This window comes from Lagopus leucura, unplaced genomic scaffold (assembly GCF_019238085.1).
Source record: "Lagopus leucura isolate 7727_CA_CO unplaced genomic scaffold, USGS_WTPT01 Super-Scaffold_73, whole genome shotgun sequence".
Lineage (NCBI taxonomy): Eukaryota > Metazoa > Chordata > Aves > Galliformes > Phasianidae > Lagopus > Lagopus leucura.
In genome coordinates, this window is record NW_024962252.1 from 12,995,147 (window position 1) to 13,021,486 (window position 26,340).

Genomic DNA, 26,340 nt, shown 5'->3' on the forward strand with positions numbered 1-26,340 from the left:
TCAGAATAGAGTAGAGACCTGCATTTCAAGCTGAAAATTCACCCCTTTAGGTACTGTTTTCAAAAGGCAAGGCACTGTTGTCTTTCTATATTTCTAAGTTGAATCACAGGTTTTCCTTAAATTTAGAGAGTTGCTAGGCTGAAACAAACAGTAGTTTAATAAATACCACTTATTAAATGTTTTATTTCAGGAGGCTCACCTGGATATTTCCTTTGCTGTAGATTGCTGTTAATAATACAGTAGCAAATGACAGCAATAGACAATTTAGAAAAAACATATCCATAGGAACACAGTAATTGAAAAAAAAAAAACAACAAACCTAAATTGATTTGTTTTATCTAAGATTAGCACTTACTTCTAAGACAGATGATATCAATTTAATTCTAGCAACTTCACTGGGATTGCCATGTTTCTTAACAAAGCTCACTCAGAAACCACTCTAGAGATCATGCCCTGCTTCTCTTGTAGCAGACAAGTTCTAAAGTGACCTGGTCACAGTTTCTCATCAGAAAGCCTCTCAAAATCTATGGAACGGTATCTATTTTCATCACAATCAATCAGGTGAATTTCTGCTGTAATTGAGAGAGGTCACTCTGAAAGAATGTTAAACCTCTGCCCAACTCCACACAACTTCAGCAGTAAGACTTACCAGTAGAGCTGTATCTAACATTACATCTAAGAACAACAGGATGTAAGTGGGCATAATATACATGTGGTACCCAAATGGGAGGTGCTGAAGACTTCCCAATTTCAATAAGGTCTACAGCACTGTAAGGCTATAACCAAATACTGAATGTGGTCTGCAAGCTAACAAAGGAAATGAAGCTAGAAGAATGAACCCATCTCATTTTGCTTATACTGCAAAACAGTGACACCCACTGGCAGCAACACTTTAAATACTTAATTGTTGCAATTTAAATCTACCTGGTAAGGCTTGCAAGAATGTTTCCTTCAGAAAAATTAATCACAGCAACAAGCAGACAAACTTACCTGTAGAGTCAGCACTACCCTCGGAGTTTTCAGAAACTGTAGTGTTATCAGTACCTGGAATAGCTGCAACGTAGCCCTCAGGAGGAGGACTCACAGTGTACACTCTCCTTGGAGGCAAGATTGTGGTGACACTACCTACAAAACAGAAAAACAAGGTGTCTGGCAATTGATCTCAGTAAAGATTTTCTCAAACATTTTCACAATTACAGCAATGACAACAAATGGTCCCTTAAGTATGAAAATAAATAAGAGAAAGGCAGATGTGGCACAATCAAATAATTCAATGATTGACAAAAGTGCAATGATTCTGTAGCAGCTGCACATAAATAAATAATCTAGGGGTTAGTTCTTTCCATTAGAAATGTCAGTGAACAATTCTGCCCTAACTTAGCAGCAGCTTCCACTTGCAGTGCTATTTTACAATCTATTTTTCCCTCATCAACACGTGCAGACACTTTTTGTGTGTGTGTGTGTGTGTAGGGGGGGGACTGTTCTGTAGAAGATGTAGGGATTACAGAGTGACACAAGTAATAGAAAAAGAATCACAGAACTTCAGTTTGTCCACCTACAGACCTTTTAGATGTAGTCTAGCTGCTGTTACGAATGCAGGAAGGTAAAGTGGGCTTGAAAACCACACAGGAGTAAGTGTGCAGTTCGCACCCAATAGAGTTCACCTCCCCACCTCTTTTCCATTGAAATCTGGGGGAAATGTGTCAAGCAGGAGCCTTCCAACTTCTTCATTGCATGGGAAACATTATTTGTGATGATAGCAGTAAATTGTTTTCATAGGACCTCTTTCACCTTTAAAAAGTTACTCAGAAATATGTGCAAGAGTGATAGTATACATCTTTGTATGAATGAAACATATGAAATATGTGTTACAGTTACATGAAACTAGTCCAAATACCACTTTTTTGTTTGATGGTTTCTAATTAGTAGTGACAACAGGAGAGATCAAACACATGGAGACAAAAGATCTTCTAGAAGGACGAGATGATCAGGCTCTCTCCTGGTGTTTATTTTAGATAATTTTAGATGGTTTGGCATGTTCTTTCTACATTGGCCAGCACTGACACAACACAAAGCTTCCCTCCTTGAAGGTAATTTGGAAATTTGCTCTTTTAAAGCATATAGATGAAACTTGTAGCATTATTTGGAAAAAACTTCATTCAGGCACACATGCTTAGCCTCCTCATTTCACAAATTTGCCAGAAGACCTGAGATGATTCAAGCCATCACCAAGCTGTAGCAATAGTTAGACTACTACCTCAATATTCAAAATGCAGTTGTTGTCTGGCAGAAATAATTCTTGTTAGGAATCAATCTTTCCGTAATTAAATAGCTTTGTTTCACCTCGTCCTTTCTCTATCCACATATGTAACTTAATCATACATGTTGAAATTTCTCGGATAAAACATTGTAAAAAATTTTCGCTTGACTGATTATCTCAGATTTCTGTGCTGATTACATTCAGAACACTTTTGAAAAGCTCCGCTACAGTTGTTTTTATCATCAGGATGCAACCCTTTTATTTTGAGAATACATTAGAAAATGACTGTTTTTCTTAAACAAGAAAGAAAATTTCAAACAGATGTTGATGATGCTCATCACACAGAACAATAAAGGACATTAAATAGTTAATACAGTATGATGAAGAGCAATTATGTGATTTGGAAAAAGATCCACTAAAACTAATTTTGAGTAATTCTCTAATAAGTCCCCTTTGCTAAGCTGATGTGAAATGACAGAACGGGTAGCACCTGCATTGATTTCTTTCCCTACCTTCCCATGTTGATGAATGATGAAGTGCTGATTGGTGACAATTTTAAATTACAAGTATGCATACATATATCTTTTATTATCCTCTTCTGAATAATTTCAACATTTTTCCCCCGTGTTTCACCTTTTTCATCTTAGGTTCAAGTTCTATAAGAACAAAGACAACCATAAAGACCATTAAACTCAATTTGCAGAAGACTAATTTAAACTTTTTAATCACACAAGAACTGACTTTACTGGGACATACTAACTTCCTAAGACAAAATAGTTTAACACAACAGGATTTAGGAGAAAATCTGTAACATCTAATGTTATGAAGAACAACAGCAATTTTTATTACGTAAAAGAGTGAGGACTCAAATTTAAGTTGATCTGTTTAAGTGGGAGTCCCTAAATGACTTTTATTTACCCTATGTACATCTTGAATTAGTTTACAAGTTACGAAGAAAGCATTAGTATTTGTTAATCCAGTATGCAAAGTCAAACTGCTACTGGATCATAAAAACTGTACATGCTCAACTGAATAACATCAGCATCCAACTATCTCCCATTCTCAAGACATTAAGTTTGAATTTTTCCATACTGTGGCCAATCTCCCTGGGCTAAGGATGGATTATAAAATCCTAAATGTTTTTGTAAAGCAAAAAAACACGGCAATGTTCCAACTTTTTTTTTTCTTTTCTTTCACCAATGAAAGTAATCAAATACTGAAGTACTCTAGAATTCCCTCCTTTCTAATGGTTATGCCATGAATTCACCAAACCACTGAATAAAGAGACAAGACCAAAATGGCCAAACTGGTTACAATCAATCTTTAAGTGATTTGTTGCAGAATCATTAAAAAAAATCAACACACACAATGTAGAGTGATTCACTTTTTTATAACGTTAACACATCATATGAAATTGAACAAATGCAGTCATCCAAGAGGTGGAGTGGATGTCTTTTCCTTACCTACTGTGTCACAAAAAAAAAAACAACCTCAAATGTCTTACTGTATCTGCATACATTAAATAGATAGATGCTCACCCACAGGTTGCCCACAGGAAAATGGTCAACAGTTCATGATGTTTTATTTTGATCAGAAAAAAATATATTGAAAGAATGCTTACAAAACAAAATGAAAAAATACTGTTCTTGAAGGTAAACCAAGAATACAGAACAAATAATCAACTTCTATGCATATTGTTTTGTACCACATTCCCCACACAAAGCTCCTCTGCATATAAATCAACATTTTGCACAGAGTAGGGAAGTGTATCTAAACACACTTACCAAAGTTACATCCACAAGCACACCAGCAGCATGGCTCACTATGTTATCACTGCCTACTCTATGACAAGCAAGTATAGGACCTCTTAAGAAGCTGAGGGTAAAGCTTCCATCCTACCTTAGCCAAGTGAAATTTCCAACTGCTTGTTCTGTTATCATTTCAGGTAAAGACAGTATGTTTTGTTTCAGGCTAATTTCAGAATCATAAAACTTTTCCCCACCTGCAGCTCCAAACGCAGTTTCCATATCATTGCCTGGACAGAAAGCATGCTTAGCAACACTAACAATGCAGATGTGGCTAACATGCATTCACTCATGGCCCTATACTTGCTAGCAAGTAAAATTAAACTCTAGGTAGTGTTAACGCTTCTGGTATTTGTGGTGTGCTGGCCCCAGGTAGCAACCAAACTCCCAACCAGCTACTTGCTCCTTTCCCAGCAGGAGAGCAGGGTGGAGTGAGGGAACAGAAAGAGCAGGAGTGAGAAAGTTCCCAGGTCCAGATTAAAACAAGGACATCACTTATCAATTACTGCTGTGGGCAAACCAGACTTGGCTAAGATAAATTAATTTCTCATCAGTTCATTTGAACCTTATTTACAGGTTCAGGTATTTGGAAACAAACTGTCTTGCTATGGGACTATTTTGGAACCAACTAGAGCTGGTTGTTCCCAGAATGGGGCAGCCACTTCTCACAGAGGTCACCCCTGCAGATGCTCTGCTACCAAAAACTTGCATCTTAAACAATCTTAAACTCTCTAGTAGAGCACTTTGCTGGAACTGAGAAAGCCTCAAAATGAAGTACTTTGTTTCCACACAGTGAAACTAGTAGAACAAACAGAGGATGGACGATCAGTGGTCTGCTAAAACCTCTCACCATCTTTCCAAACAGTAGTCAAGAGGCATGTTAGCTGCACTTGACAACAGAAAATAACTCCTTGAAAACTCCCAACTATCACTCCTCCATGTGGAGAGGAGAGTTTATTTTCATAATAGATCCTTACGGAAAACCACAAGAAGACAGGGATAGATGCTGGATCAAATCCAAGGTCTGATTAGTCCAATGTTATGCCTTCTACAGAAGTCAGTAATCTTCAGATTAGCATTTACCATTTTACACCATCACAGTACATACAATCTTGACAAACATAAGGCTTGAAGGTCCCCTGTTTCCTTTAAAGCGTTTGCAGAGCCTTACTCTGAATTGAAGGCAAAGTGGCTGGGGAGCACACCCACACACTGCCAGGCAGCGAAAGAGTCCTGTGACTTGCGGATCTTATCTTCCCCTCTGAACACAAAGTCCTCTGGGGTATGCAGTTCTTCTCTTCTGAGAACCAGGCATCAAGGAAAGTCATCAGTCCATGGAACTGGAACATTAACTCTTTAATTCCCTGAGCTTTGCATGATGTTACAATACGGAATGTCAACAGCAAAAATCATAAAACCATGACAAGTTTTTAGCTCTTTTAGTTAGAACAATCTCAGGGACACAAAATATTGCATATTAGTTGCTGTTCATGTGGCTGCCTGTCACAGGATTGTTTTTCAGTCTTACATCAAAAACATTACTGTGCTGTCTGCAAAGGCAGAACCTTTTACTTCAAGTTGTCAATAAAAGCAGAAAGTACAGTTCTTTTCTGCAGAGCAGTGCATAATTCCTGCAGCTTGACCTAGGCCTTCAGCAGGATTCCCTCTCTCCATACTAGATGTCATCCCAGGGAGAGAAAAATGATGATGATAATAAGCAGCCTTGTAAAATATAGATGTTCACTTACCATTTTACTTAAACGACAATTGTCATACACTAACGGAAGCTTTGTGCTATTTTGGTAGGTACAAAGTCTCTGCTTCAGGTGGGAACTTGGCTTTCACAGTTATGGAACTCTTTTATGGAGAGCTAATTAACATCATTTACTATCACAATCTAATTGCTTTAGCCTGCTTAATATTTCTTAAGCGCCCAATCTTTCTAACTTAACTAATCCTAAAATAATTTTTCTCACCTGAGAATACCAGCATCCACTCCATTTCCCCTATTATCTGTATTTTAGTGAACTGCAAGAGGAAAGTGACCCAAGCCAATTTTTGGGTTGCATTCCTTCCAGACACCCTCCACCATTTTCTACATAAAATGTAACTGAATGGTTTTTTAATATCTCATTAGTTCATTATGCTATTTGCTATTGTAATATATTTTATTAGCACCAATAACTGGAAGGCAATACTGAAAAATTCTTCCACGCTTTGCTTCAGCTTTACAGTTTTGAAGATGTCTGCTGTGCAGTTTTGAATGGTTTCCTTGTTTAACAAATAAGATGTCAAAGCGTATTATTTTATTCGAAATATCACAATTTACGTAGATGCAAACAAAGCAATGAAAGAAAAAAAATAATTAAACACGTTGCCCTCCAGCTCAGAAAATCCCAAGGTTGTAAACCATTGAAGAACAGTGTTGGGTAGCTGTACAGTATGCCTCCCTTACTGCAATACTGTTTTTGGCAATATCAGTTTAGATGGCATCACAGAATCACATGGAAGGGACCTCAACAGATCTTTGAGTCCAACTCCCCTGCTAAAGCAGGTACCCTACAATAGGTCACACAGATAGGTGTCCAGACAGGTCTTCAGCATCTTCATAGAAGGAGAGTCCACAACCTCCTTGGGTAAAATCCTTCTTAATTTCTAGATTAACCTTACTTTCCGTTACAGGGTACACACTTGTCTTTAAACAGAAAAGGTTCACCATCCTCCGATGATCAAAAAATGACGTTTTTCACTACGTTCCCAGATTTTTGGTAGAAGTCACGTAATACAGGACTGCTCCCCATCCTTAGGTTGCAAACCATTTTGCCTCTGGCAGCACTCAACTCACTTCTTTCCAACCTCCATTTTGACACTTCACGTCACCAGACATGTCATCATGTTGTCTTCATTAAATAGAGAAGAATCTAAGGCTAGGAGGCAGCTTTCTCTTCTTGAGTAATGGAAGTGATATAAAGTAAACTGAGTCATTACCTACTGAAGTCTTTCCTAAGCATTCACTTTTCTATCTTTAAGATTCAATACTTTAAATAAATAAAATTAATCTTCAAGATTTGTTTTTGAATGAAAACTCTCCACCAACATCTGTTTCTTCTAGGCCCATAGCAGTTTGCACTACTACAAAATTAACAAGATGAACTATCAGAAGCAGTTTTCTCTTCCATCCTGCCTCAATTCCTTTGAAGAAATAAGACTAATATAAAACAATCTACACTTTGATATCATGACCACCAGGCTTGTCAGGAGACTGGATGAGCACAAGGTTTCCCTAGGCATTTCACTACAGGGATAGTAATTGCCTACAGCTTAGCATAAATGGAAGGTATGAAACCAATTCCTACAACAGCTCTCTCCAGTATGGAGACTGAACAAGCTGAACAGACTGGAAAAGGAAGAAGGCAACTGCTGGCCAGCATTATAATTTGTCCTCCACAGTGCACTATAACTACACTTAATAACTACACTTTTCAAAAAAATCAGGCATACTTATTCAATGGCAGCCATGGATTTGGTGGGACAGACTCTCAAGCCTTTTCATCTGGTAATATTTTTTTGGAAAGATGAGTCTATCTGTAAAGTTCTGCCATCCCCAAAATGAAGTTGTTCTTTCTCATGCTCAGATAGAACTGCTTGTGGTACTCCTGTTTGTGCCCATTGCTCCTTGTCCTGCTGCTGAACACTACCAAAAACAGCTTGGCCCCATCCACTTGACACCTGCCTTTCAGGTAGTTACAAGCATCGGTAAGATCCCCTCCCAGCCTTCTTAACACTTCTAGCATATTCAGATCCATCAACAGAGAAGCCTGTAACTATAACACTATTTTTCCTCTGTACTGACATCTTCAACTCCTAAAAATGTGAAGTACACCTTCCAGGGGGCTTTAGAATAGGACAGAGGTCTTTGTTGCAGCAATTCATCATCTGTAATTATTTCTCAAAGACGTCTCTTTATTCAGCCCGCAGGCTCTCACATATTACCATTTTGCCTTATAATTTCTCTCATTCTAAATGCTGGTAGCTTATTTCTACTAACATATTTGCATTTCTTACACTTTTTAGGGCTATGTATTTATTTCACTGTAGATTGCAGCTTCTTTAGTATAATTAAGATTTCTTTCCACTGAATACTAGGCCTTATTATATTCTGATTTGTATTAAAAGCATGAATCCAATTTCTTTTTGAAGCTGACACAGGTGGAGGATGACATAAGAACTTCATTAGCTCCCCTTTCCCCCAGCAGGTCATTATATAGCTACGTAAAAGGAAAAAAAAAAGAACAAAACATCAAGAAAGTGTTTTCTATTACTTTTCTTTCTTTCTTTCTTTCTTTCTTTTTTTTTTTTTTTTTTTGTGGTTAGCATAAATGACATCACCATTTGTAAATCTGGTTTAAAACCCATTTCTAAATTATTTTATTTCCTGATAGTATCTCCAGTGGAATAACTGCAACAGCTATCAATGAAAACAAATGGCGAAACTTTGACTTCACATACTTTACCGAAGTCTGTAGGCTGAAAAAGTTTGAAGCAAGTATGCTCAGAGGACTAGGACACGTTAAAAGAAGAAAAGTACTTGGAAAAGAAAAAAGTAAGCATTTCCTCATCACTGTTTTTTCCTTCAACTTGATGGAAACTAAGATCTTCAGGAAGAAGTTTAGGTCAATAAAGATATATCCATTTTACATGGCCCAAAGCTGGAATGGAAAACTCACAAGAAGCAAGACACAAGAGAGCTCAAATTTATTTGTCTCAACACCTCCCACATGGGTGCTTTTCTTTCTTTCTTCTTCTTATTTTCTTTCTCTTAAAAAAAAAAAAAAAAAAAAAAAGCATCAAGAAAGGCTATATGATAGCTCATTTTATTGAAGATAGGACTTACTATTATGACTCAGTCTCAGTTTCATTACAATGTAAGTAGTAGACATTCTTTGTCACATTAAAAAAAAAAAAGATGAAAAAATAGGAATGCTTCCTTTCTCCTGGAACTGCTGTACGATCTATATTCTTTTGGGAAAAGCAATGAAAACAAAGCACAATAAAAAGTGAGAATGAAGTAGGGAAAAACCTTGATCTAGGAAAGCAAGAGAAAGAATACTTTCCAAAGTAGAATCTGACAGGTAAATGGCAGTTTCAGAATTGTGACAAAAGAATGATCACTGTACACCAGTTAATACATATTAGGAAAAAGTTTGTACTGCTTAGAGTTTTCTGAAATCTGAAGATTTGAGGTAATAACGAAACACTATATAATGAATATGGTAAGCTTCATTGTCTTGTATACTTCTTTGTTCATGACAAGAGAGAACATTTTGGTTAAATGTCTAAGAATTCATGTTGTATAAACAGGAGAATAAGGCTACCCAAAGTGTTAAGCTAGCACTCGCTCAATTATTTTCCCTAGTGCTGCAGATGTTGTATGAACACACCTTTTAAAAACAAAGTCATTCCTGTCAATCAATGTAATTAAAAAAATGCAACAGCACTAAATCTAAAAGGCCATGTCTATGATGCAATTAGTTAATTACACTCACTGATTAAGTGATTATGTTATTACTGGGACTTATCTGAAACTAGTCCAGGAAACAAACATATATATCCATCAGAATAGAAGTAAACAAAATTTGAGGTTTTTCAATTCAGCTACAAGAGGCATTGAACTTACAGGCTCTCATACTGATAAGGTATTTCAGATGTAGTTCTCAAATCACTTTGTCATGGCTATCAGACAAAGTCTCCAGTGACTGGAAAAAGGGAAATACCGCTTCCATTTTCTTGAAAGGGAGAAGGGAAGACCTGGGAACCATAAGCCAGTGGGCATCGTGTCTGTGCCTGGAAAGACTGTGGAGCAGATCCTCCTGGAAGACAAGGTACACAATAAGATGAGATTGTTGGAAACAGTCAATGCACCTTCACCAAGGGCCAATATTGCCCGACCAACCTAATGGCCTTCTACAATGGAAGGATGGCACTGGTGGACAAAGGAAGGACAAATGACCTCATCTATCTGGATTTGTGCAAGGCTTTTAAATAGTTCTGTACCACATTCTTCTCTCTAAATTGGAGAGAGATGGATTTAAAGGTAAGAATACTTGGTGAATAAGGAATTGGTTGGATGATTGCAGCCAGAGGGTTGTGGCCAGTAGCTCTATATCCAGGTGGGATTCAGTCACAGACCTGCAAGGATCTGTCTTGGGACTGGTACTCTTCAACATTCCCACAAACAGGGGGATTGAGAGCATGCTCAACAAGTTTGCCAGTGATAACAAGCTGAGAGGTACAGTTGACAAAGCAGATGGAAGGAAATGCAGAAGAACCTGGGTAATCTTGAAAACCAGAATGAGGCTCAATAAGGTCAAATGCAAAACGTTGCAGTTGGGTCAGAGCAATCCCAGGTATATGCACAGACCCTGAGAAGAACTCAAGAGCAGCCCTGAAGAACTTGAGGGTACTGACAGACAAAATGCTGGTGTTCTGCTTGTGAATAAATATAATCACTTCCTAGAGGTTCTTGGCAATACCAAGTAAAGTATTCATAGACAGGCCACTCACATACAGAAAGAGAAGTTAAAGTCATCCCACTGGTGAAGGGGATCTCTGGCTATGCAACACTCCTCAGGAAGCAGCATAGGTCCCAGAGATGTTGTCCCTCCAGTGGCTGGCCCTTTATTGAGCCCAGGGTGGCTCCAACCTGGGCCTACCCCTTCTGTTCACGTGGAGAGCACAGGCACACTTTGCCTGTGGCCAGCCATGCTCCTTCACAGGTGCTTAATTGCCAGTTCAAGCCATGACCCTTAAAGTAGTGAAGCTGGACATGTGCCAGCAGCATGCTTTCACAGCAGGGAAGACAAACTGTATCCTGGGCTGTATTAAAATAAGGTGGCCAGCAGAACAAGGCAGACGATTGACCCCTTTATTCCACCCTCATGAGGCTCCATCTGGAATATCTCATCCAGGCAGAGGGCTCCGAGCACAGGAAAGATGCAGAGCTGTTGGAGCAGATACAAAGGAGGGCCACAAAGATGATTGAAGATGGAGATGTCTCTCTCCAACCTTGCAACTCTGTGGTTCTGTGATTATAGAGAAAAACTGAGAGAACTCGACTTGTTCAGCTTGGAGAAGAGAATGCTCAAGGGAGACCACACTGCAGCATTTTAAACATGAGGCAAACCAATTTTCTACACCAGCAGAGAGTGATAGGACAAGGGAAAATGGCTTTGAACTGAAAAAGGAGAGATATAGGTTACATGTCAGGAAGAAACTCTTTACTCAGAGGGTGTGAGACACTGGCACAGGCTGTACAGAGAAACTGTAGATGCCTATCCCTGGAGGTGCTCAAGGCCAGGGCTGGATGTGGCCCCAGGCAGCCTGAGCTGGTGGCTGGAAACCCTGCCCATGGCAGGGAGGTTGGAACTAAATGACCTTTAAGGTCTCTTCCAACATAAGTTATTCTATGTTTCTAACCCACAGATCTTATTTCACAGTTGCCAGCAAGAGTCCACTTCTCTTTACATTCAAAAATAACAAGCAGCATAGAAAAAAAGGCTGTGGAAAATTCTTTACCCTGAACTTAATCAGTAACAAGTCTGTATTGTAAGCACGTCCACTCACTTCAAGTTATGGTTAGAAGTTACAGTTGGTAGTAAGGAAATAGGAAGCAAGAATGCCTAAAATCAGAAAACAAAGTTTGACTCAATACCATCATTTTGACAGTGGCAGCTTAAGCACTACACCCCTCATTGTATAAGGGAGCAAGACACAACCTGTATTGTCATCAATGCATTAAAATTAATTTTCAAATGGATGGACAGTGCAAATGCTAACAGACAGCAGCTCAACTTGTCTCCGGATTGTCTCTCAGCCCTTTTCTAGAGGAAAAGCCCATTTTATGGAGTTGTTCTTACAGAAGGCATTTTCTGTTTCCTTTCTGAAGATAATTAGTTTCCCTGTAGCTGACTAGATTTAGGTTTAGAGCATGTTTACACATAGCTAAAGCTGGCATTTTCCACTCCAATTACACCACTAGTACATACAATTAAGTAAGCTATCTGTTAAATTGTTTTCAGTTGTCAGAGGAGCAGCAGATTTCTTTATGACATCTAAAGTGTTTGGAGTGAAGATGCAGAAGAGTAAACATACATATGCAAGAACACTGGAAAAAGAAGGAATTGATCAATCAGTAGCAAAGGAAAAAAAAAACAACAACACAAAAAGAACATTGCTAGGGGAACTGGAGACTAAACTACAAGTCTGCTTCCATCACAACTAAAATTACAGATATTAGATAGGCAGCCCACTCAATCTGAACATAGATGGGACATACTTACATTCTTTCCTCCCCCAAGCCCCATATCTTTACATTCTCCCTCAAACATATATCTGTCAGCTTGGAAATCTGGTTGAGCACTATTTCTACCACAGACAAGAGAGGTCATTGCCTTCTGTCAAGCATTCACTTCTGGATGCATTTGTCTCATTTGCAAAGTATAATAACACTACAGAAATAAAGCAGGTAGCAAGAAGAATTTTAAACCCTTGAGATAAGACTGTGTGACAACACTTCATTTTATAATAATGGTATTTCCACTGCTCTTCACCTTATTCACAACAGACAGCTTTACATAACAATTAACAGCTGAAGTGATGCTGAATTGCAGAATCAGTTTCTAAAGCTGCTTAGTTCATTGTGTACTGCTAGAGTTGATCTCATAAGTTTATGCACTTTGTCAGTTTGATCAACTAAAGGCCAGTGCTGATTGCATGTTTTTTTTCAAAAAGCTTTGTCTTCCAGGTGCTTCTGTCACAAGCCTACACTTCCCAGAACATAATGGCTCTGGGAAGACAGGATTAGGCATAGCAGTCCAAGCATCCAAACTGATGATTTCTGAAACAGTATATGGTTGGCATTAACAACTTCAATGGGAAAAGTAAGATGGACAACAACAAAAAGCCCCACACAGCTGTACTGAATTTTAATAGAAAATTCACATGTAGGATAACAGTACTGGGATATTTCACAGTTACATTCTACATCACACATTCACATTTTTATTCCAAGCATATGGATTAAATTGCATTTTTGTCTACTCTGATGGAATGATACAGTGCTCTTCTGCCCCTAATTAAAACTTAGGAATAATCATTTTTCTTCATTAACACTTGAAGAGGAGGAAATAAACATCAGGTAGGATGTCCCCAAAAGATTTCACACTGTCCAGTTTCTTCATTTTTCACTTGGAAAGAGTGAAAAAAGTGAAACAGCATGCTTTATATATAAATACATATATATATATTCCATGCAAATATATATTGCATTTCACATGTATAGAATTATTCTTCAGCAACTTTTTAAATTTAGTTTTTATAAAGATACTAAACATTAAGCAGTAAATCCCAAGTCCTTTAAAAGGCAGCTATAATTCTGATCAAGAAAAACAGCAAAGACAAAAGAGGCTATTAAAAATCCAAATTGGCAGGTAACAAGACTCTAGCCAGAAGCATGTATATTGATTTTGAATATACACTATAAATGGTATGGTAAGTAACTACTAAGATTTTAGAGCATAAAGAGAAGAAAAGAAAGCAAGGAACCATATAAGTCAAGAGAAACATCCTCTATGAAGTTAATCTTCGTTGCAGGTAGGTAGTTCTGACCCTAACAAGGGTCAGAAATGAACAAAACCCATTAAGGTACAACATTTAATAAAGGCCATATTTCAGCAAGTCATTCTGAGAAATGCTTTCCCAGTCATTTGCCTGACAATTCTTTCAAGTAAAGCAAGTTTTTAAGCATTTTAAAATATTTATTACATTACTCAGAAACACATTCACAAGGTCAAGGAAAGGAAAATTAAGTCCTCTTTTTCGCATGAACTTTCATTTTTCCATTTGCTTTCTCTAATACTGCCACATAAAAAGGCTTAGGTTAATTACATGCATGCCTTGATTTTAAAGGGTTTAATGTAACAAAGCAGGCTATCTAAAGCTTCCTTAACAATACATCGAAGCAGAATAAAACTTATTTTCTTGAATCCTCTAAAACTGAGGTATAGCTCTAGAAATAAAAGAATCTGGTTCCTCAAAGGAAAAAATGTTTAGGAATTCTTAATTAGTAATTCTATGGCTAAACAAATTCCTATTTTTGTTACATTCATTTACTCATTGAATACTGTAACAGAATCAGGAAAAAAATATCTTCTTTAGGAGGACAGAAATCCAAAGGAAAAATATTGGACATTGGTGGCTTTCTGCATTTTATTATTATTATTTTTTTTTTGTAAAGTCCCTTTAAGAATATTTTGAGATGTAAATAACTATCCTCCCTCCTTGGAGTTCAGAAGAACAGGAATCCTCATGTTTTCTCCACACTATAGAGCTACCACCTTCTACAAGAAGATGTAAAAGTTGTTCAAAAGAGCAACATGTAGTCACAGAGGACAGCATCCCTCAGAATCTTCATTTCACCTCCAACTATGCCATGTCTCATTGTAAGCTTCAGTTCCAGAACTGTGCATGAAAATTGATGGTACAATAATTTCTGATACTAAACTTCATAATTAAAGTTTCTTTCAAGATTAAATGAGGACAAGTCATAAACACAGTTCCCAGTGTTCTGAATACTTAAGCACCCTTAACTTGAGCTCAAAAGAGGCACATAAATGCAAATATTCACAGGATCAAGTTCCAAAAGTACAATCTTAAAGTTTTATGGGCTAATAAATAACAACAATCTGGGAAGAAGGGTTAGCTTGTGCATATTGGTAATAGTATCTTCCCAATTTGAAAATAGCTGTTAAAGATAAATTGAATGTTGTGATTCACAGGAAAAACTGTTATTTAATGCTAGAAAATACTTGGAACTTAAATCATGTTCATTCTAAGAAAATCCTCAGTTTCTTATTGATGCCAAATTTTTTCAGTATTTTTTTGTAGGCATAACAATAACTTCCAAAGCTAGAAAGACGACGACAGCTAGGCACAAAAATACCCTCAGTTTCCATTACCCATCTTAAACTACTGCTACTTAAATGATCAGCTTTTCCATACGTAGCCCATAACCTCTGCGCTACAAGAAAGAAGTTACTTAAAACAGTACAAGACCAAAAACTTTGATCAACGTACCTATCTTTTTTCAAGGCTACACGGTCCATGGCCCCAATTCTTATAGCCCATCACTCAACATTTTCAGTGTTCAATGCCATAAAAAAAACAAAATCACAACATGTAGATGATCATTTATGCAAGAGTTTTTATTAAAGTTGAACTAAACCATGGCCAGAAAAGAATGGCTAATGGCATTTACTTGCCTCCAATAGAAAATAAGCCCTGTTAATTTGCTGTTAAAGGACAGCCTCGTTGCTTTGCTGTGAGAATCCTAAATAAGGAGGTGTTTCTACTGCGTTATGTTCTCCCCACAAGTTGCATTGTACCTGTACTGGGATTTTGGATCAAGAGCCTCTGTTTATATCTAGTGCCCAGAACTGCTTTCTTACAGTTAATGAAACAGAGGAGTTATACATCACAAGGTCATCTAAGTTCTCCTTCTCACCTCCCACTTCAGTTGGAATCCGGGCAGAACCCGATTTTTAAGAACACACTTTACACAAATGGAAGCATTTTTGGCATCAGAAATTACACCAGTTACATTTATTCAATATTTTCATCATAGATAACAGGCTATTCATTACCTGCTTCCAAAGTACAATTATTTCCAAATTAATGATATTAAATATCATTTTACAGCGTAAGCTTAATGCTTTATCAGCCTCTGAAATAGTGCCACTCTGTAGAGAGAGTACTACAGAAAAGTACTACAGAAAAGTAGTACTTAAAGTACTGATCGAAGAACAAACAAAATGGGAATCCAATAAGGTGAGATTCTCAGGCAATCTTCTGTCACCTTAACCAGATGCAATATGGAACAACAGTCACACAACCTACAAAGACAAATTCTACCACAGACAGATGAAAGAAAGTCCTATAGCCAAGCTGTTACTAGCCATTCTAACAGACCAGGTGGGGTCCAAACAAAAACAAACCAGAAAAGGCAACAGACGCATAGAATAGCCACTGTGGGAAAGAACAGCTTAAGAAGGTCATCAGTCCAATTCCCATCAAAAACATTTCCAATTAGATTACATTTTCCAGTACACTGTTCAGTTTTTAGCACCTCCAAGGGTGGAGATATCACAACCCTGTCTAGTTAGCCTATTCCAATGCTTCATCAGTCTCAAGACAGAATTACATTCCCCCTCCATCCAGTATGTTAAACATCTGAAAGAAATGTTCCCTGTATTAACTACTAAATAGGCATAGGAATGTAATGAGATTTCCTCTTAATGATCTCAAAACTAAACAAGCTCAATTTTCAGTCTCACCTTATTTGTGATCCAGCACTCTGTACCATGGCATCCTCCACTGGATCCACTCTAGCTTGTCACTACCTTTCTTTTACAAAGGAGCCCACTGATCACAGTAATTTCAGTATGGCCTCACTCCAAAACGGTCTCAAAGTGAAGTGCTAATCCAATGTGGTCTCACAAAAGGAATGATTGCTTCCTACGACCTGCTGGCCATAGTGCTAACACAGCACAACACGTAGTCAGTCCCCTTTTGCTAGGATGCACTGCTCATCAGTGATGTAGGTCCTTTTCTGTAGAGCTGCTTCAAGCCGGATGACCCCCTGCTTATATCAAAAGTTGTTCCATGCCACATATAGGACTTGGCAACCCAATGTTAATCCCACGGTGCGCCACTAGCATGTGGCCACCTTCTGAACCTTACGTGGCTCATCACTATCCTTTAAACCTGCCAGTCTATCTGATCATTTACTTGCCTAGCTGGCATCCCCCCATGTTGGCAATAAAAATACTATAGTAGATTGAGTTGAAGATCCTGCTAAAAATTGAACAAAATGCACTGTGCTCTCCTTATCTTCACACCAATCACACCATCACAGAAGGCAACTAAGTCAATCAGGCACAATCTGCCACTGTTAAAAGCTTACTGCTTCCAATCACCTTTTAGTTCTTCCTATGTTTGGAAATAGCTTCCAGAAGGACTTCATAATATATTTGCAGTTTCTCAGGGGCTCCTTCTTACCCCTGTTGAAAAGCAGGCATAATACTTACTTTTCCTAACCTCTGTGAGCTTTCAGTGATGACAGAAAGCAGCACAGCATCAGCCAGTTCTCCTGGATGCACATCATCTCATTCCACTGACAGGCAATTGTGCAACTTGAACAAGTACTCCCTAGCCATCATCTGCCATAGCGATTCCCTACTACAAACTTTAACACCAGCCTTCAGGTTCTGGTAGGGCAGAAGACAAATCTTACCAGTAAAAACAGAGGCAAAAAAGACACTATGCACCTCAGCCTTTTCTTCTATTTCCTCTTGTCCTCTATTAGTAGGTCCCTTGGATGTTGAGCAGTAGACCCACACTTTCTTTAGCCTACAAGTTGTTGCCCCCACTGTTCTTGTTTCTCCCAACATCCCTCATGAATGTCAACTTCAGCTGAATTTTGGATGGACTTTTATCAACTCCAGCCCAGAATACTCAGGCAACACCTCCATGTTTCTTTTGCAAAGTTGATGTCAGCTTTCATCTTTTATATATTTTCTTTTTGTATTGTATGAGCTTCCCTCCATGAGGTTAGCAGTCCATAAACGCAAGTAGCTAATATCTCACAGTTGTTTATCCTGGTTGTTAAGAACAAAGAGCTGGCTATGAAGACCTGTGAAGGCGAGCCTTGCCTCATCTTCCCTTTGCTGCTTCTTGATGCATTTGAAAGCAGTCAGGCATCCTGCCAAAACTGCTCACTTTCTGCATGTCAAAATAGGCCACTCTCGAGCTTTAGGAAAGTTATTCTTCAAGATTAACCAGCTCTCCTAAGCTCCTTTGCATATCTAGATCACTCTTCCACTGGATCCTAAGAATTAGACCTGAGAACAACAGAGAAGTCTGTTCTCATGAAGTCCAGGGTTCTAATTCTACCAGCCAATTCAGTTACTTCTTTCAGGACTTCAATCTCCAGTCTATGACCACATCTGTGATCATCACTTCCTTATTTGCAAGTAACAGCTCTAAGCACCATCCCTAAGGATGCTCTCTGGAAACACGACTTTTAATTTCAAGTCAAACAGTTTAATTGCCTCCTTCAGTTATGCAAACTTTATTGTAGACAAACAACACAAAGCACTTCACACTTTTTCCATACTTGAGCAAAGAGCCTTTCACCCGCAAATAATATCACAGCTACTTTATTTCACAACTCCATCATCTTCTGGCATTGCATCCACATTTTACAACCCATTTGCCAGAGGCCTTTTACCTACCTGTCAAAATAGTGCGTCACTTTTACCACACGCACATTTACTGAACATAATAGTCTTCAGCAGGATATGAATACATTGACTGAATTGGCATTTGACTTCCATTGTGCTTACAGGCACCTGGGGTTTCTATTGCAACATAAGGGTAGGGATTAGTGCTGGATCATTTCACACGCCTGATCTTTGGGTGCATCTCTAATAACTGAGGGGAGCTGTAACAATTAGAAAATTGTACTGATAAATAGATTACAGAAAGAATCATAGAATATCCTGAGGTAGGAGGACCCACAAGGACCATCGAGCCCAACTCCTGAACCCACAACTTCATATTAGTTACTGCTAATGATACATGCACACACATACACAAGGATGATTTTGGAAGGCTTATGCACTGACCACAGGTATTTTAAGTACCAATAGCCCTTTTATTTGTCTGCTAGCATCAACTGGATGAAAAGTAGTAGATACTACACTGTTCTCAAATAACTATATTAAAAGCATATTATCAGAAAAAGGAGCGTGCAGTCTCACCTCGAGATGATTTGCTGAGTGTCCCACTTGATGTACTAGCATCTGTTGACAAAGCCTGAACATTTTCCAAATCATTCTCTTTGGATTTTGAGCCCAGATTTATGAGAACCGCCTCCTCTTTTCCACTCGAATCATGCACAGGAGAAGATGAAGTTTCAGCATAGAGGCGTTTCAGCACTTTCTTTATGAACACTGTGGAGTAATAGAAGAGTTTTAAATAGGGAAAAAATAATCAGTGATTTAAAAGGTAGCTTAAGACATTGAAAGTACATGAAACCAAACTCTAATTGACAACAGTTTCCCTCATATCCAGTGCAAATCTGTCTTCAATAGTCCCTACCTCTCACATGTAATAAAGTTGAAGATTTAATATATTAAAATCCTAAACTGCGCCAGAATAGACCAGCTTTGAAACCCCAGGGACCACTAGCAAGGTGACTTATAAAGTGCTCTATTTGACTAGATTTTGGCAATAAATTAACACAGTACATTTCCAGACTAAACACATTTATTTTTAATTGTCTTTTAAAACAGATACTTTTAAATATTTCTTACAGAAGTGTTACAAAGCTGCTTGAAGTACAGGTCTCTCCTGGGATAGTGGCATTGCAATTGAATCACTCATTAAAAAAAAAAAATCAGTAAGCTAAAACTGCTTAATCATATAGAAAAGCTGGTAAGCAGCAGTAGAGACACGTGGTAACACAATCATTTCTACCAAAGTTGAACTGCTCTTATTTATGGGCTACCTTCTCATTTCACCTGCAATCTGCCACTAAGTCAAATGCAAGCATCATTTGATTAAAGAAAAGGAATATACGCAAAGAATTTAGTCATTAACAAAATTATAATCTGTATAGGAATGCACGTACATTTCAATTGGTTCAAGTAACATTGATATTTTTTGTCTATTGCAGAACAATCCCAGGGAGGTGGTGGAGTCGCCGCCCCTGGCAGTGTTCAAGAGGCGTCTGGACGACGTGCTGCGTGATGTGGTTTAGTGCTTGTGGTGGCAGTGGTGATGGGGAGACGGTTGGACTAGATGACCTTATAGGTCATTTCCAACCTTGTGATTCTATGATCCCCAGTTTCATAAATTCCAAACCTTCAACCAGATATTGCAGGGAGACGGGGAGCGAAAAGGAGGGAACAGAGATTGAGAGGAAAATATCTGACTTTAATTCCAATTTTAACAGAAATTATACTGTTCATACAAGTGACTTGGTGCAGATTCTTGAAGTAATTCTGCTTAAAGCAGTTTATAGAAATACACAGTAGCAGTTCACAGATCCCTTCAATAAATGGCCTAACTTTACAGCTAAAGAATCAGATTCATTGAGTTGGGAAATCCTTGAACTCCCAGTCCTGGAGATACAAGCTCCATCTTCCCATCATCTCCCCACACCGCCTTGGTGATGGGTTTCAATTGTCATGTCACAGCTGCAGGGAAGAATGTCTTGGATTTTTTTTTGAGCTCCTACTAGTTTATGCATAATCACTTTTTGTTTGGACCAAATTTCTTGAATAATCATTGACCTTATAAAAACACCCAAGAAAAGAGCCGAGCTTGAAGAGTCACTTGAGCAGAAAGCTACACCTGAATTTAGTTTTTCTACACATACTCCTCATAAAGTGGCATCAAATATACTGATACAAGCTACAAGAGATACCCACTTCAAGAAAACAACCATTTTGCTGGATAATTATTGCAGAAAGACACCAACAAAACAGTATGTACCAAACACACTTATTCCTTCTGAAGTTTCCTTGCCCAGGTATTCTTCCACTGGAAATACAAAACCCACAGTTACTGACTCCAAAGGAAAGAAGAGAAATAACCAACCAGTACAGTAAGACAAACCTAATTGCTTTGTGAAGAACTCTGACTCTAAAGGAAGCTGTCTAAGAGGTTTACCCTGAACCCTTTCTCCCTGAGCACAGCTATTGCAACACTTCAACCAACCCCAGATTCAGGCACTCGTACTGTACTGCACCCAAAGCAAGTACTTCTTTGAGATAATGGTAAATCTTACCAAGGAGGTAAGTGTTCTCCAAATCTGCTGTAGCTACCCTCCTTAGTAGCTACAGTGGATGTTTCACTCCTCACTTGAAGTCGGACTCCCCAAGTCATCTGTTCACATTCCTCTTCTCCCCCACAATGGCTCCTTTCTTCATTTTAGAAATATCCAAACTATACTCATATGCACATTGGCATTGTTTCAGAAGGCAACACGAGATCACTTTTAATACACATTTATTCTTACGGACTCACTTCATCTGTAATGCCTATGTCTGAGAAAGCAACCTGAAACACTTGCCCTTGAAAGATATAAATACTTAGGAAGGCATACTTTCAACAAAAACCCTCTTGGTTAGAAATAAATGTCTAGATCAGTAGCAGCAATGTATTTACTCAGCAGAGATGTAGTTCAGCTGCCAACACAAAAGCTTTCTGGTTTTCAGCACGAACAAGGGGAGAAGAAGCTGGGTGCTCTTTACTGCCTGCAGCACTTGCGCATCTGACAGTGCCTTTGAGTACAGCAGGCATCTCCTTAGGAAACCAATAAGCCCAATAGCCACAACAGAACGGAAACAGGCAGCAGTGACATCTAGGGCATAACAAGTTGCCTGTTTGGAACCAGGTATACTTCAAGCCTTCTGAGTACAGCAGGAATTAATGAACCCCAGCGGTAAACCTTCCTTGGGAAAATTTTAAAAGATGGCATTCCTAAGTAGTTAGAAAAAAAAACTAATTTAGCTTGAGCCATTAAGAATCCTAAGTGTGTTGCGGCCTGCAATAAATAAATAAATGAATGAAATCTGCCCATGGTCCAACACTGCTGCAACAAGTTTTCCTGCATACCAACAAACAAGGGAATTAGACTGATGAAACAATATCTATCCTGCTACCCCACAACAGCTTTACAAGCACTCTGCTTTGGCTTTAAGAGTCGCTCAGAGCTGAGCTACCAAAACCTCTCAGATGATAGAGGATACTGTTTCCTTGGGGTTCTATTACTGCAATTACTTAAAAAACAAACAAAAAAGCCCCTAGTAATAAAAAATAATTCTGTTATGTCAACAAGTGTTGGCTTAACTACGGGAGGCTGGTCAGTCTCACCACTCAATGGCTTTTCTCCCCCATTTAGAACTCTCCCTAACTTGTTTGGAACTATGCAGCACCAGAGATCTATCTGTAAATCTGGTAAAAACTCCTCAGATTCTCAGAACTCAGAGAAGACTGAAGAAAATGCATGGAGCAAAGTATCTATCAGAGAAATAACTTTCTTATCAGAGCTCCAAAACAGAATAAGACTCACTCTCACCATTCCAGTAGCACAGCTATGTAAACATATTTATTGCTGTTGTTTTCCAGTAGGGATTACTGAAGAAAGATCTATGCTGATTTGTACTCTCTTTCAAGAGAGCGATCCAGGAACACTTTACTCTTGATAGCAGATGGATGTTTCTTAACCACCATAAGCAATTTTGAGATATGCTTCTGAATGATCTAATTAATTCTTTATAAAGCACAGAAAAGTTAAGGATATGGTATTCAGAATCAGAACCAAAAAAGCTCACCACACTTATATACAATGCTCACACATAAGACATAAATGATTTAATATTTCCCACTAAGCTTCAGAAGATATTCTTGAAAATTGTAGTGTTTCGGTCTGGGAGAGAAAGAATAGTTTAAGGGGAATTATCTCCAGAACTGAGCCTGAACTTGAACAAGAAAGAAAGATGAACAGCAATATGAAGCCAATTACAAGGAAGAAGGAGAGCCCTGCTGCAGGAAATACAGCAAACATATCAGCGCTCTCAGTTCCGGAGTTTGCTTTGTTCTAACAGATGAGAAATTGCAAGTGAGAGAAGGAAGCAAAGAATTTTAAGGGCAAAGAACGGCAGTGGTGTAGATGTGCCAAAACGAACACCGTACATAAGCAACAGCACTGCATTGCTTTCAATAATCCTAATTTCCCAAAAAGCAAAAGGACATCCATATGTTTCATAGGATATAGGCTAAGCAAGAATAAAGGCACACTTAAGTATCCAAAGGTGGGCTGTAAGAAAGAAGGGGACAGTGTCTTCAGCAGGGTCTTTTTGATAGAAGAAGACCCTTTTTTTTTTTTTTTTCTATTTTTTTTTTAAATAAGGGCAGTGAAGCACTGAAGCAGGCTGTCAGAGAGGCAGTGGATGTCCCACCCCGGAGACACTTCAGGTCAGGCTCAACAGGGCTCTGAGTTTGGCCAATGCACGGCAGGTCTTGAAAAGCTACCAAAGTAGTTTATCACGGCTCTGATCCTCTGAGGTACAATTGACAACACATTATTTGCAATGTGCCAAAAGTTAAAGATGCTTTCTGAGTTCTATTGAGAATGTATATTGCAATGCATAGAAGAATGTCTCCATAGCTATGTGTTACTGAAGAAAGATGACTGAACATTCGGCCACACTATGACAACAGATGGAAGTTCTAAGCCTCTACCCTTGATGAACACAGCTCAGGGGTCTCCATGTCTTGGAGCTCTCTGTTAATCACACTGGAATTTGACACTGTTTCCCAAAGCATTCTCCTGGGGAAGTTGGCAGCTCATGGCTTAAACAGGTGTATGGCTTGCTGGATAAAAAACTGGCTGAATGGCCAAGCCCAGTGGTGGTGAATGGAGTTAAAACCAGATGCAAACAGCAGCATGTCCCAGGAGTGAGTGTTGGGACCGGTCCTGTTCAATATCTTCATCGGTTATTTTGACTAGGGGACACAGTGCACTCTCAGCAAGTTCAAAGATGACACCAAGCTGGGAGGAAGTACTGATCTGCCTTATGGTAGGAAAGGCCTACAAAGGGATCTGGACAGACTGGATCAAAGGACTGAGGCCAACAGGATGCGCTTCAACATGACCAACTGCCAAGTCCTGCACTTTCGATCGCAATAACCTCATCCAAGTGGCTGGAAAGCCACATGGCAGAAAAGTACCAGGAGTTGCTGGCTAACAGGCAGCTGAACATGAGCCAGCAGTGTGCTCAGGTGGGCATTAGGTTTTCAAGGGCCCACTTCTCCAGCCTGCCCAGGTCCCTCTGCATGGCTTCCCTCCAATGTGTCGACAGCACCACTCAGCTTGGTGTCACCTGCAAACTTGCTGAGGATGCACTCGATGCCATCGTCTGTGTCACTGATGAAGATGTTGAAGAGCACCGGTCCCAAGACCGACTCCTGAGGGACACCGCTTGTGACCGGCCTCCACTCTGACACAGAACCATGGATCACAACCCTTTGGCTGCGTCCAGCCAGCCAGTCCCTAATCTATCAAACAGTCCATCCTTCAAATCCACACCTCTCCACAATCTTAGAGATCTTTTCCAACCTTAATGATTCTGTGATTTTAATTACTTGTTCTTTTAGCTCAGTGTCACACGTGGGAAGATTTGTCCATCGCCAGCATCTTCAGAATCCAAACATGAGTGCACACAACTGTGGAAAACTGCTTGCCACATTTTTTGTCCTCTTTTTTAAGAAGGTGACAGGACTTTAATACTGCAAGGGATAAGTTTTGTTTATATCACTGATACACGTTGTTGAAATCAAGCTACCAAAGGGGATAAGAGCATTACTCTTTCTGTAATCATCAACTAAAAATGACTCTGCATGCTGGGTGTACTTGAATTTGCCAGACCCCAGACTGTGCATGCTTGAGGTCCATGTGGTAGTGGAGTAGTGGAGGGTCACAGCTGTGAGTGCTGCACCAATGTAGTTTAAAATTGCACAAGGGAAATCTTATTACAGATATGCCAAAAAAAAAAAAAAAAAAAAAAAGGCAATGCACAGTAATACTATTAATAGAAATACCTGGCACAATTTTTAAGAGAATCTTTGCTCCTCTGCTGTAGGGAAAGACCAAGCTAGACTGACACTGCCTCTGTTAACAAGGTTATAAAGATTAAAGAGAAAAATGGAGCCTTAAGAACTACATTTTTCTTGGGGTAGCCTCGATGCTTATGAGGACAAGCAAAAATTCCTAAGTAGAGATTAATAAACCAGAGGTGACTATGCAAGAAAACCTGTGTGTACTACCAGTCACAACAGAGACTCAGCCACCAGTGTGATCCAGATCCTACTGAGCCAAACAGTTTTTAATGAGACAGGAAAATGTATTGCATTAAAAAACAACTCCAGAAAGATCTCATTGGAAACACTGTGTAAATTTAAGTCTGCTGTATAGAGAAGTTTCTACAATAACCAGCAAGACACAGAAGAACACAAATCCTGAGCTGTTTAGCGTGAGCAAAGAAATGTCAGAAGAACTTCAAGTATGAAATAGTAGAAGGTGTTACTAGCTCTTGTAGTAGCTCAAGAATAAGGCTGTATAAGACCAGGTCACAAAAATACTAATGATATGTAAGAACTGCCAAGCTAAGCGCAATGATAAACATCTAGAAGATTTTCTACAATCTTCTCATAAACAGAATAAAATAAGGCAGTTATTAAACCTCTTTCATTGAACTCTAAACTTCTATAAAAGCTACAGGGCTGTTTCCAACAAAAAAGACTAGAATGAACTCCAAGGGTTACTTTCAATCTTGTGCTCTTCAAGAGTTACTCCAGGGATCCTTACAGCCAATTACTGACATTCTAAAAAACTAAGCTGAAAGATTAGGTACATACAATCCCTCCAGGTCCCATATTAGTTAAAAACAACTAGGAAAAAAAGTTTCTTAATTATCACAAAGCTCACCAAGGGAAACAAAATTTTCCAAATGCTACAGAATCTGGATTCATTACATATATACAGGTAAACTCAGACCATCAAGAATCTGAAGATAAAGCCAGCAGAAAGAAGACATGACACAAACAATATTGGTTAAACTGACTTTCATAGTTATTGATGGCTCACAAGACAGGCATTCTTGACACATACACAAAAAAAAAAAAAAAAAAAAAAAAGCTGAGTTACACTGAATGCTAGTGAAATAACCAAGATCCCAAACTTTGCTTACATGCAACCCTATCTCCTTCCCCCTGACTCTAGCAGTACATAAGCCACAGTCATACTCATAAGCAGTAAATAAAAATGCATATGGCCAGCAGTTAAGACATTAGAGTGAGACTTCGCTCTACTTCCTCACAGGAATCCTATAGACTTCAAGTTTTCTACTTAAAGGAAAGGCAGCCCAATTTGTCCTACAGTAGTTATAAGCACCAGTTTAAACTGTCAATAATAGAGAACAGTAATCTCTACTTTCATTCAAAAAATAACTGCATTTGAAGTGTGGATCTTCTTTATGATTTTATTGTACGCCTAAGTCATTTTACAGCCAAGTACATGGTTTCTGTTGTACTTCTATGGCTTCAAACAAAAGCACTGGAGTCTTGCAGCCAATGCAGAAAACAAACAAC

General features: G+C 38.7%; 1 protein-coding gene across 4 annotated transcripts in view; it reads right to left on the reverse strand.

Annotated features, from left to right (window-relative positions):
• Positions 1–26,340, reverse strand: part of ERICH1 (glutamate rich 1) — a 95,833-nt gene that overhangs the window by 60,600 nt on the left and 8,893 nt on the right. For all 4 annotated transcript variants that reach the window (XR_006182400.1, XR_006182399.1, XM_042891703.1 and 1 more), the window contains exons 2-3: positions 18,942–19,133; positions 991–1,125 (exon numbers count right to left, since the gene is read on the reverse strand). Coding sequence is in view for 2 of the 4 variants with exons in the window: in XM_042891703.1 (XP_042747637.1) it covers positions 991–1,125; positions 18,942–19,133 (327 nt within the window). In the remaining 2 variants the exon portion in view is untranslated. The remainder of the gene's footprint in view (positions 1–990; positions 1,126–18,941; positions 19,134–26,340) is intronic.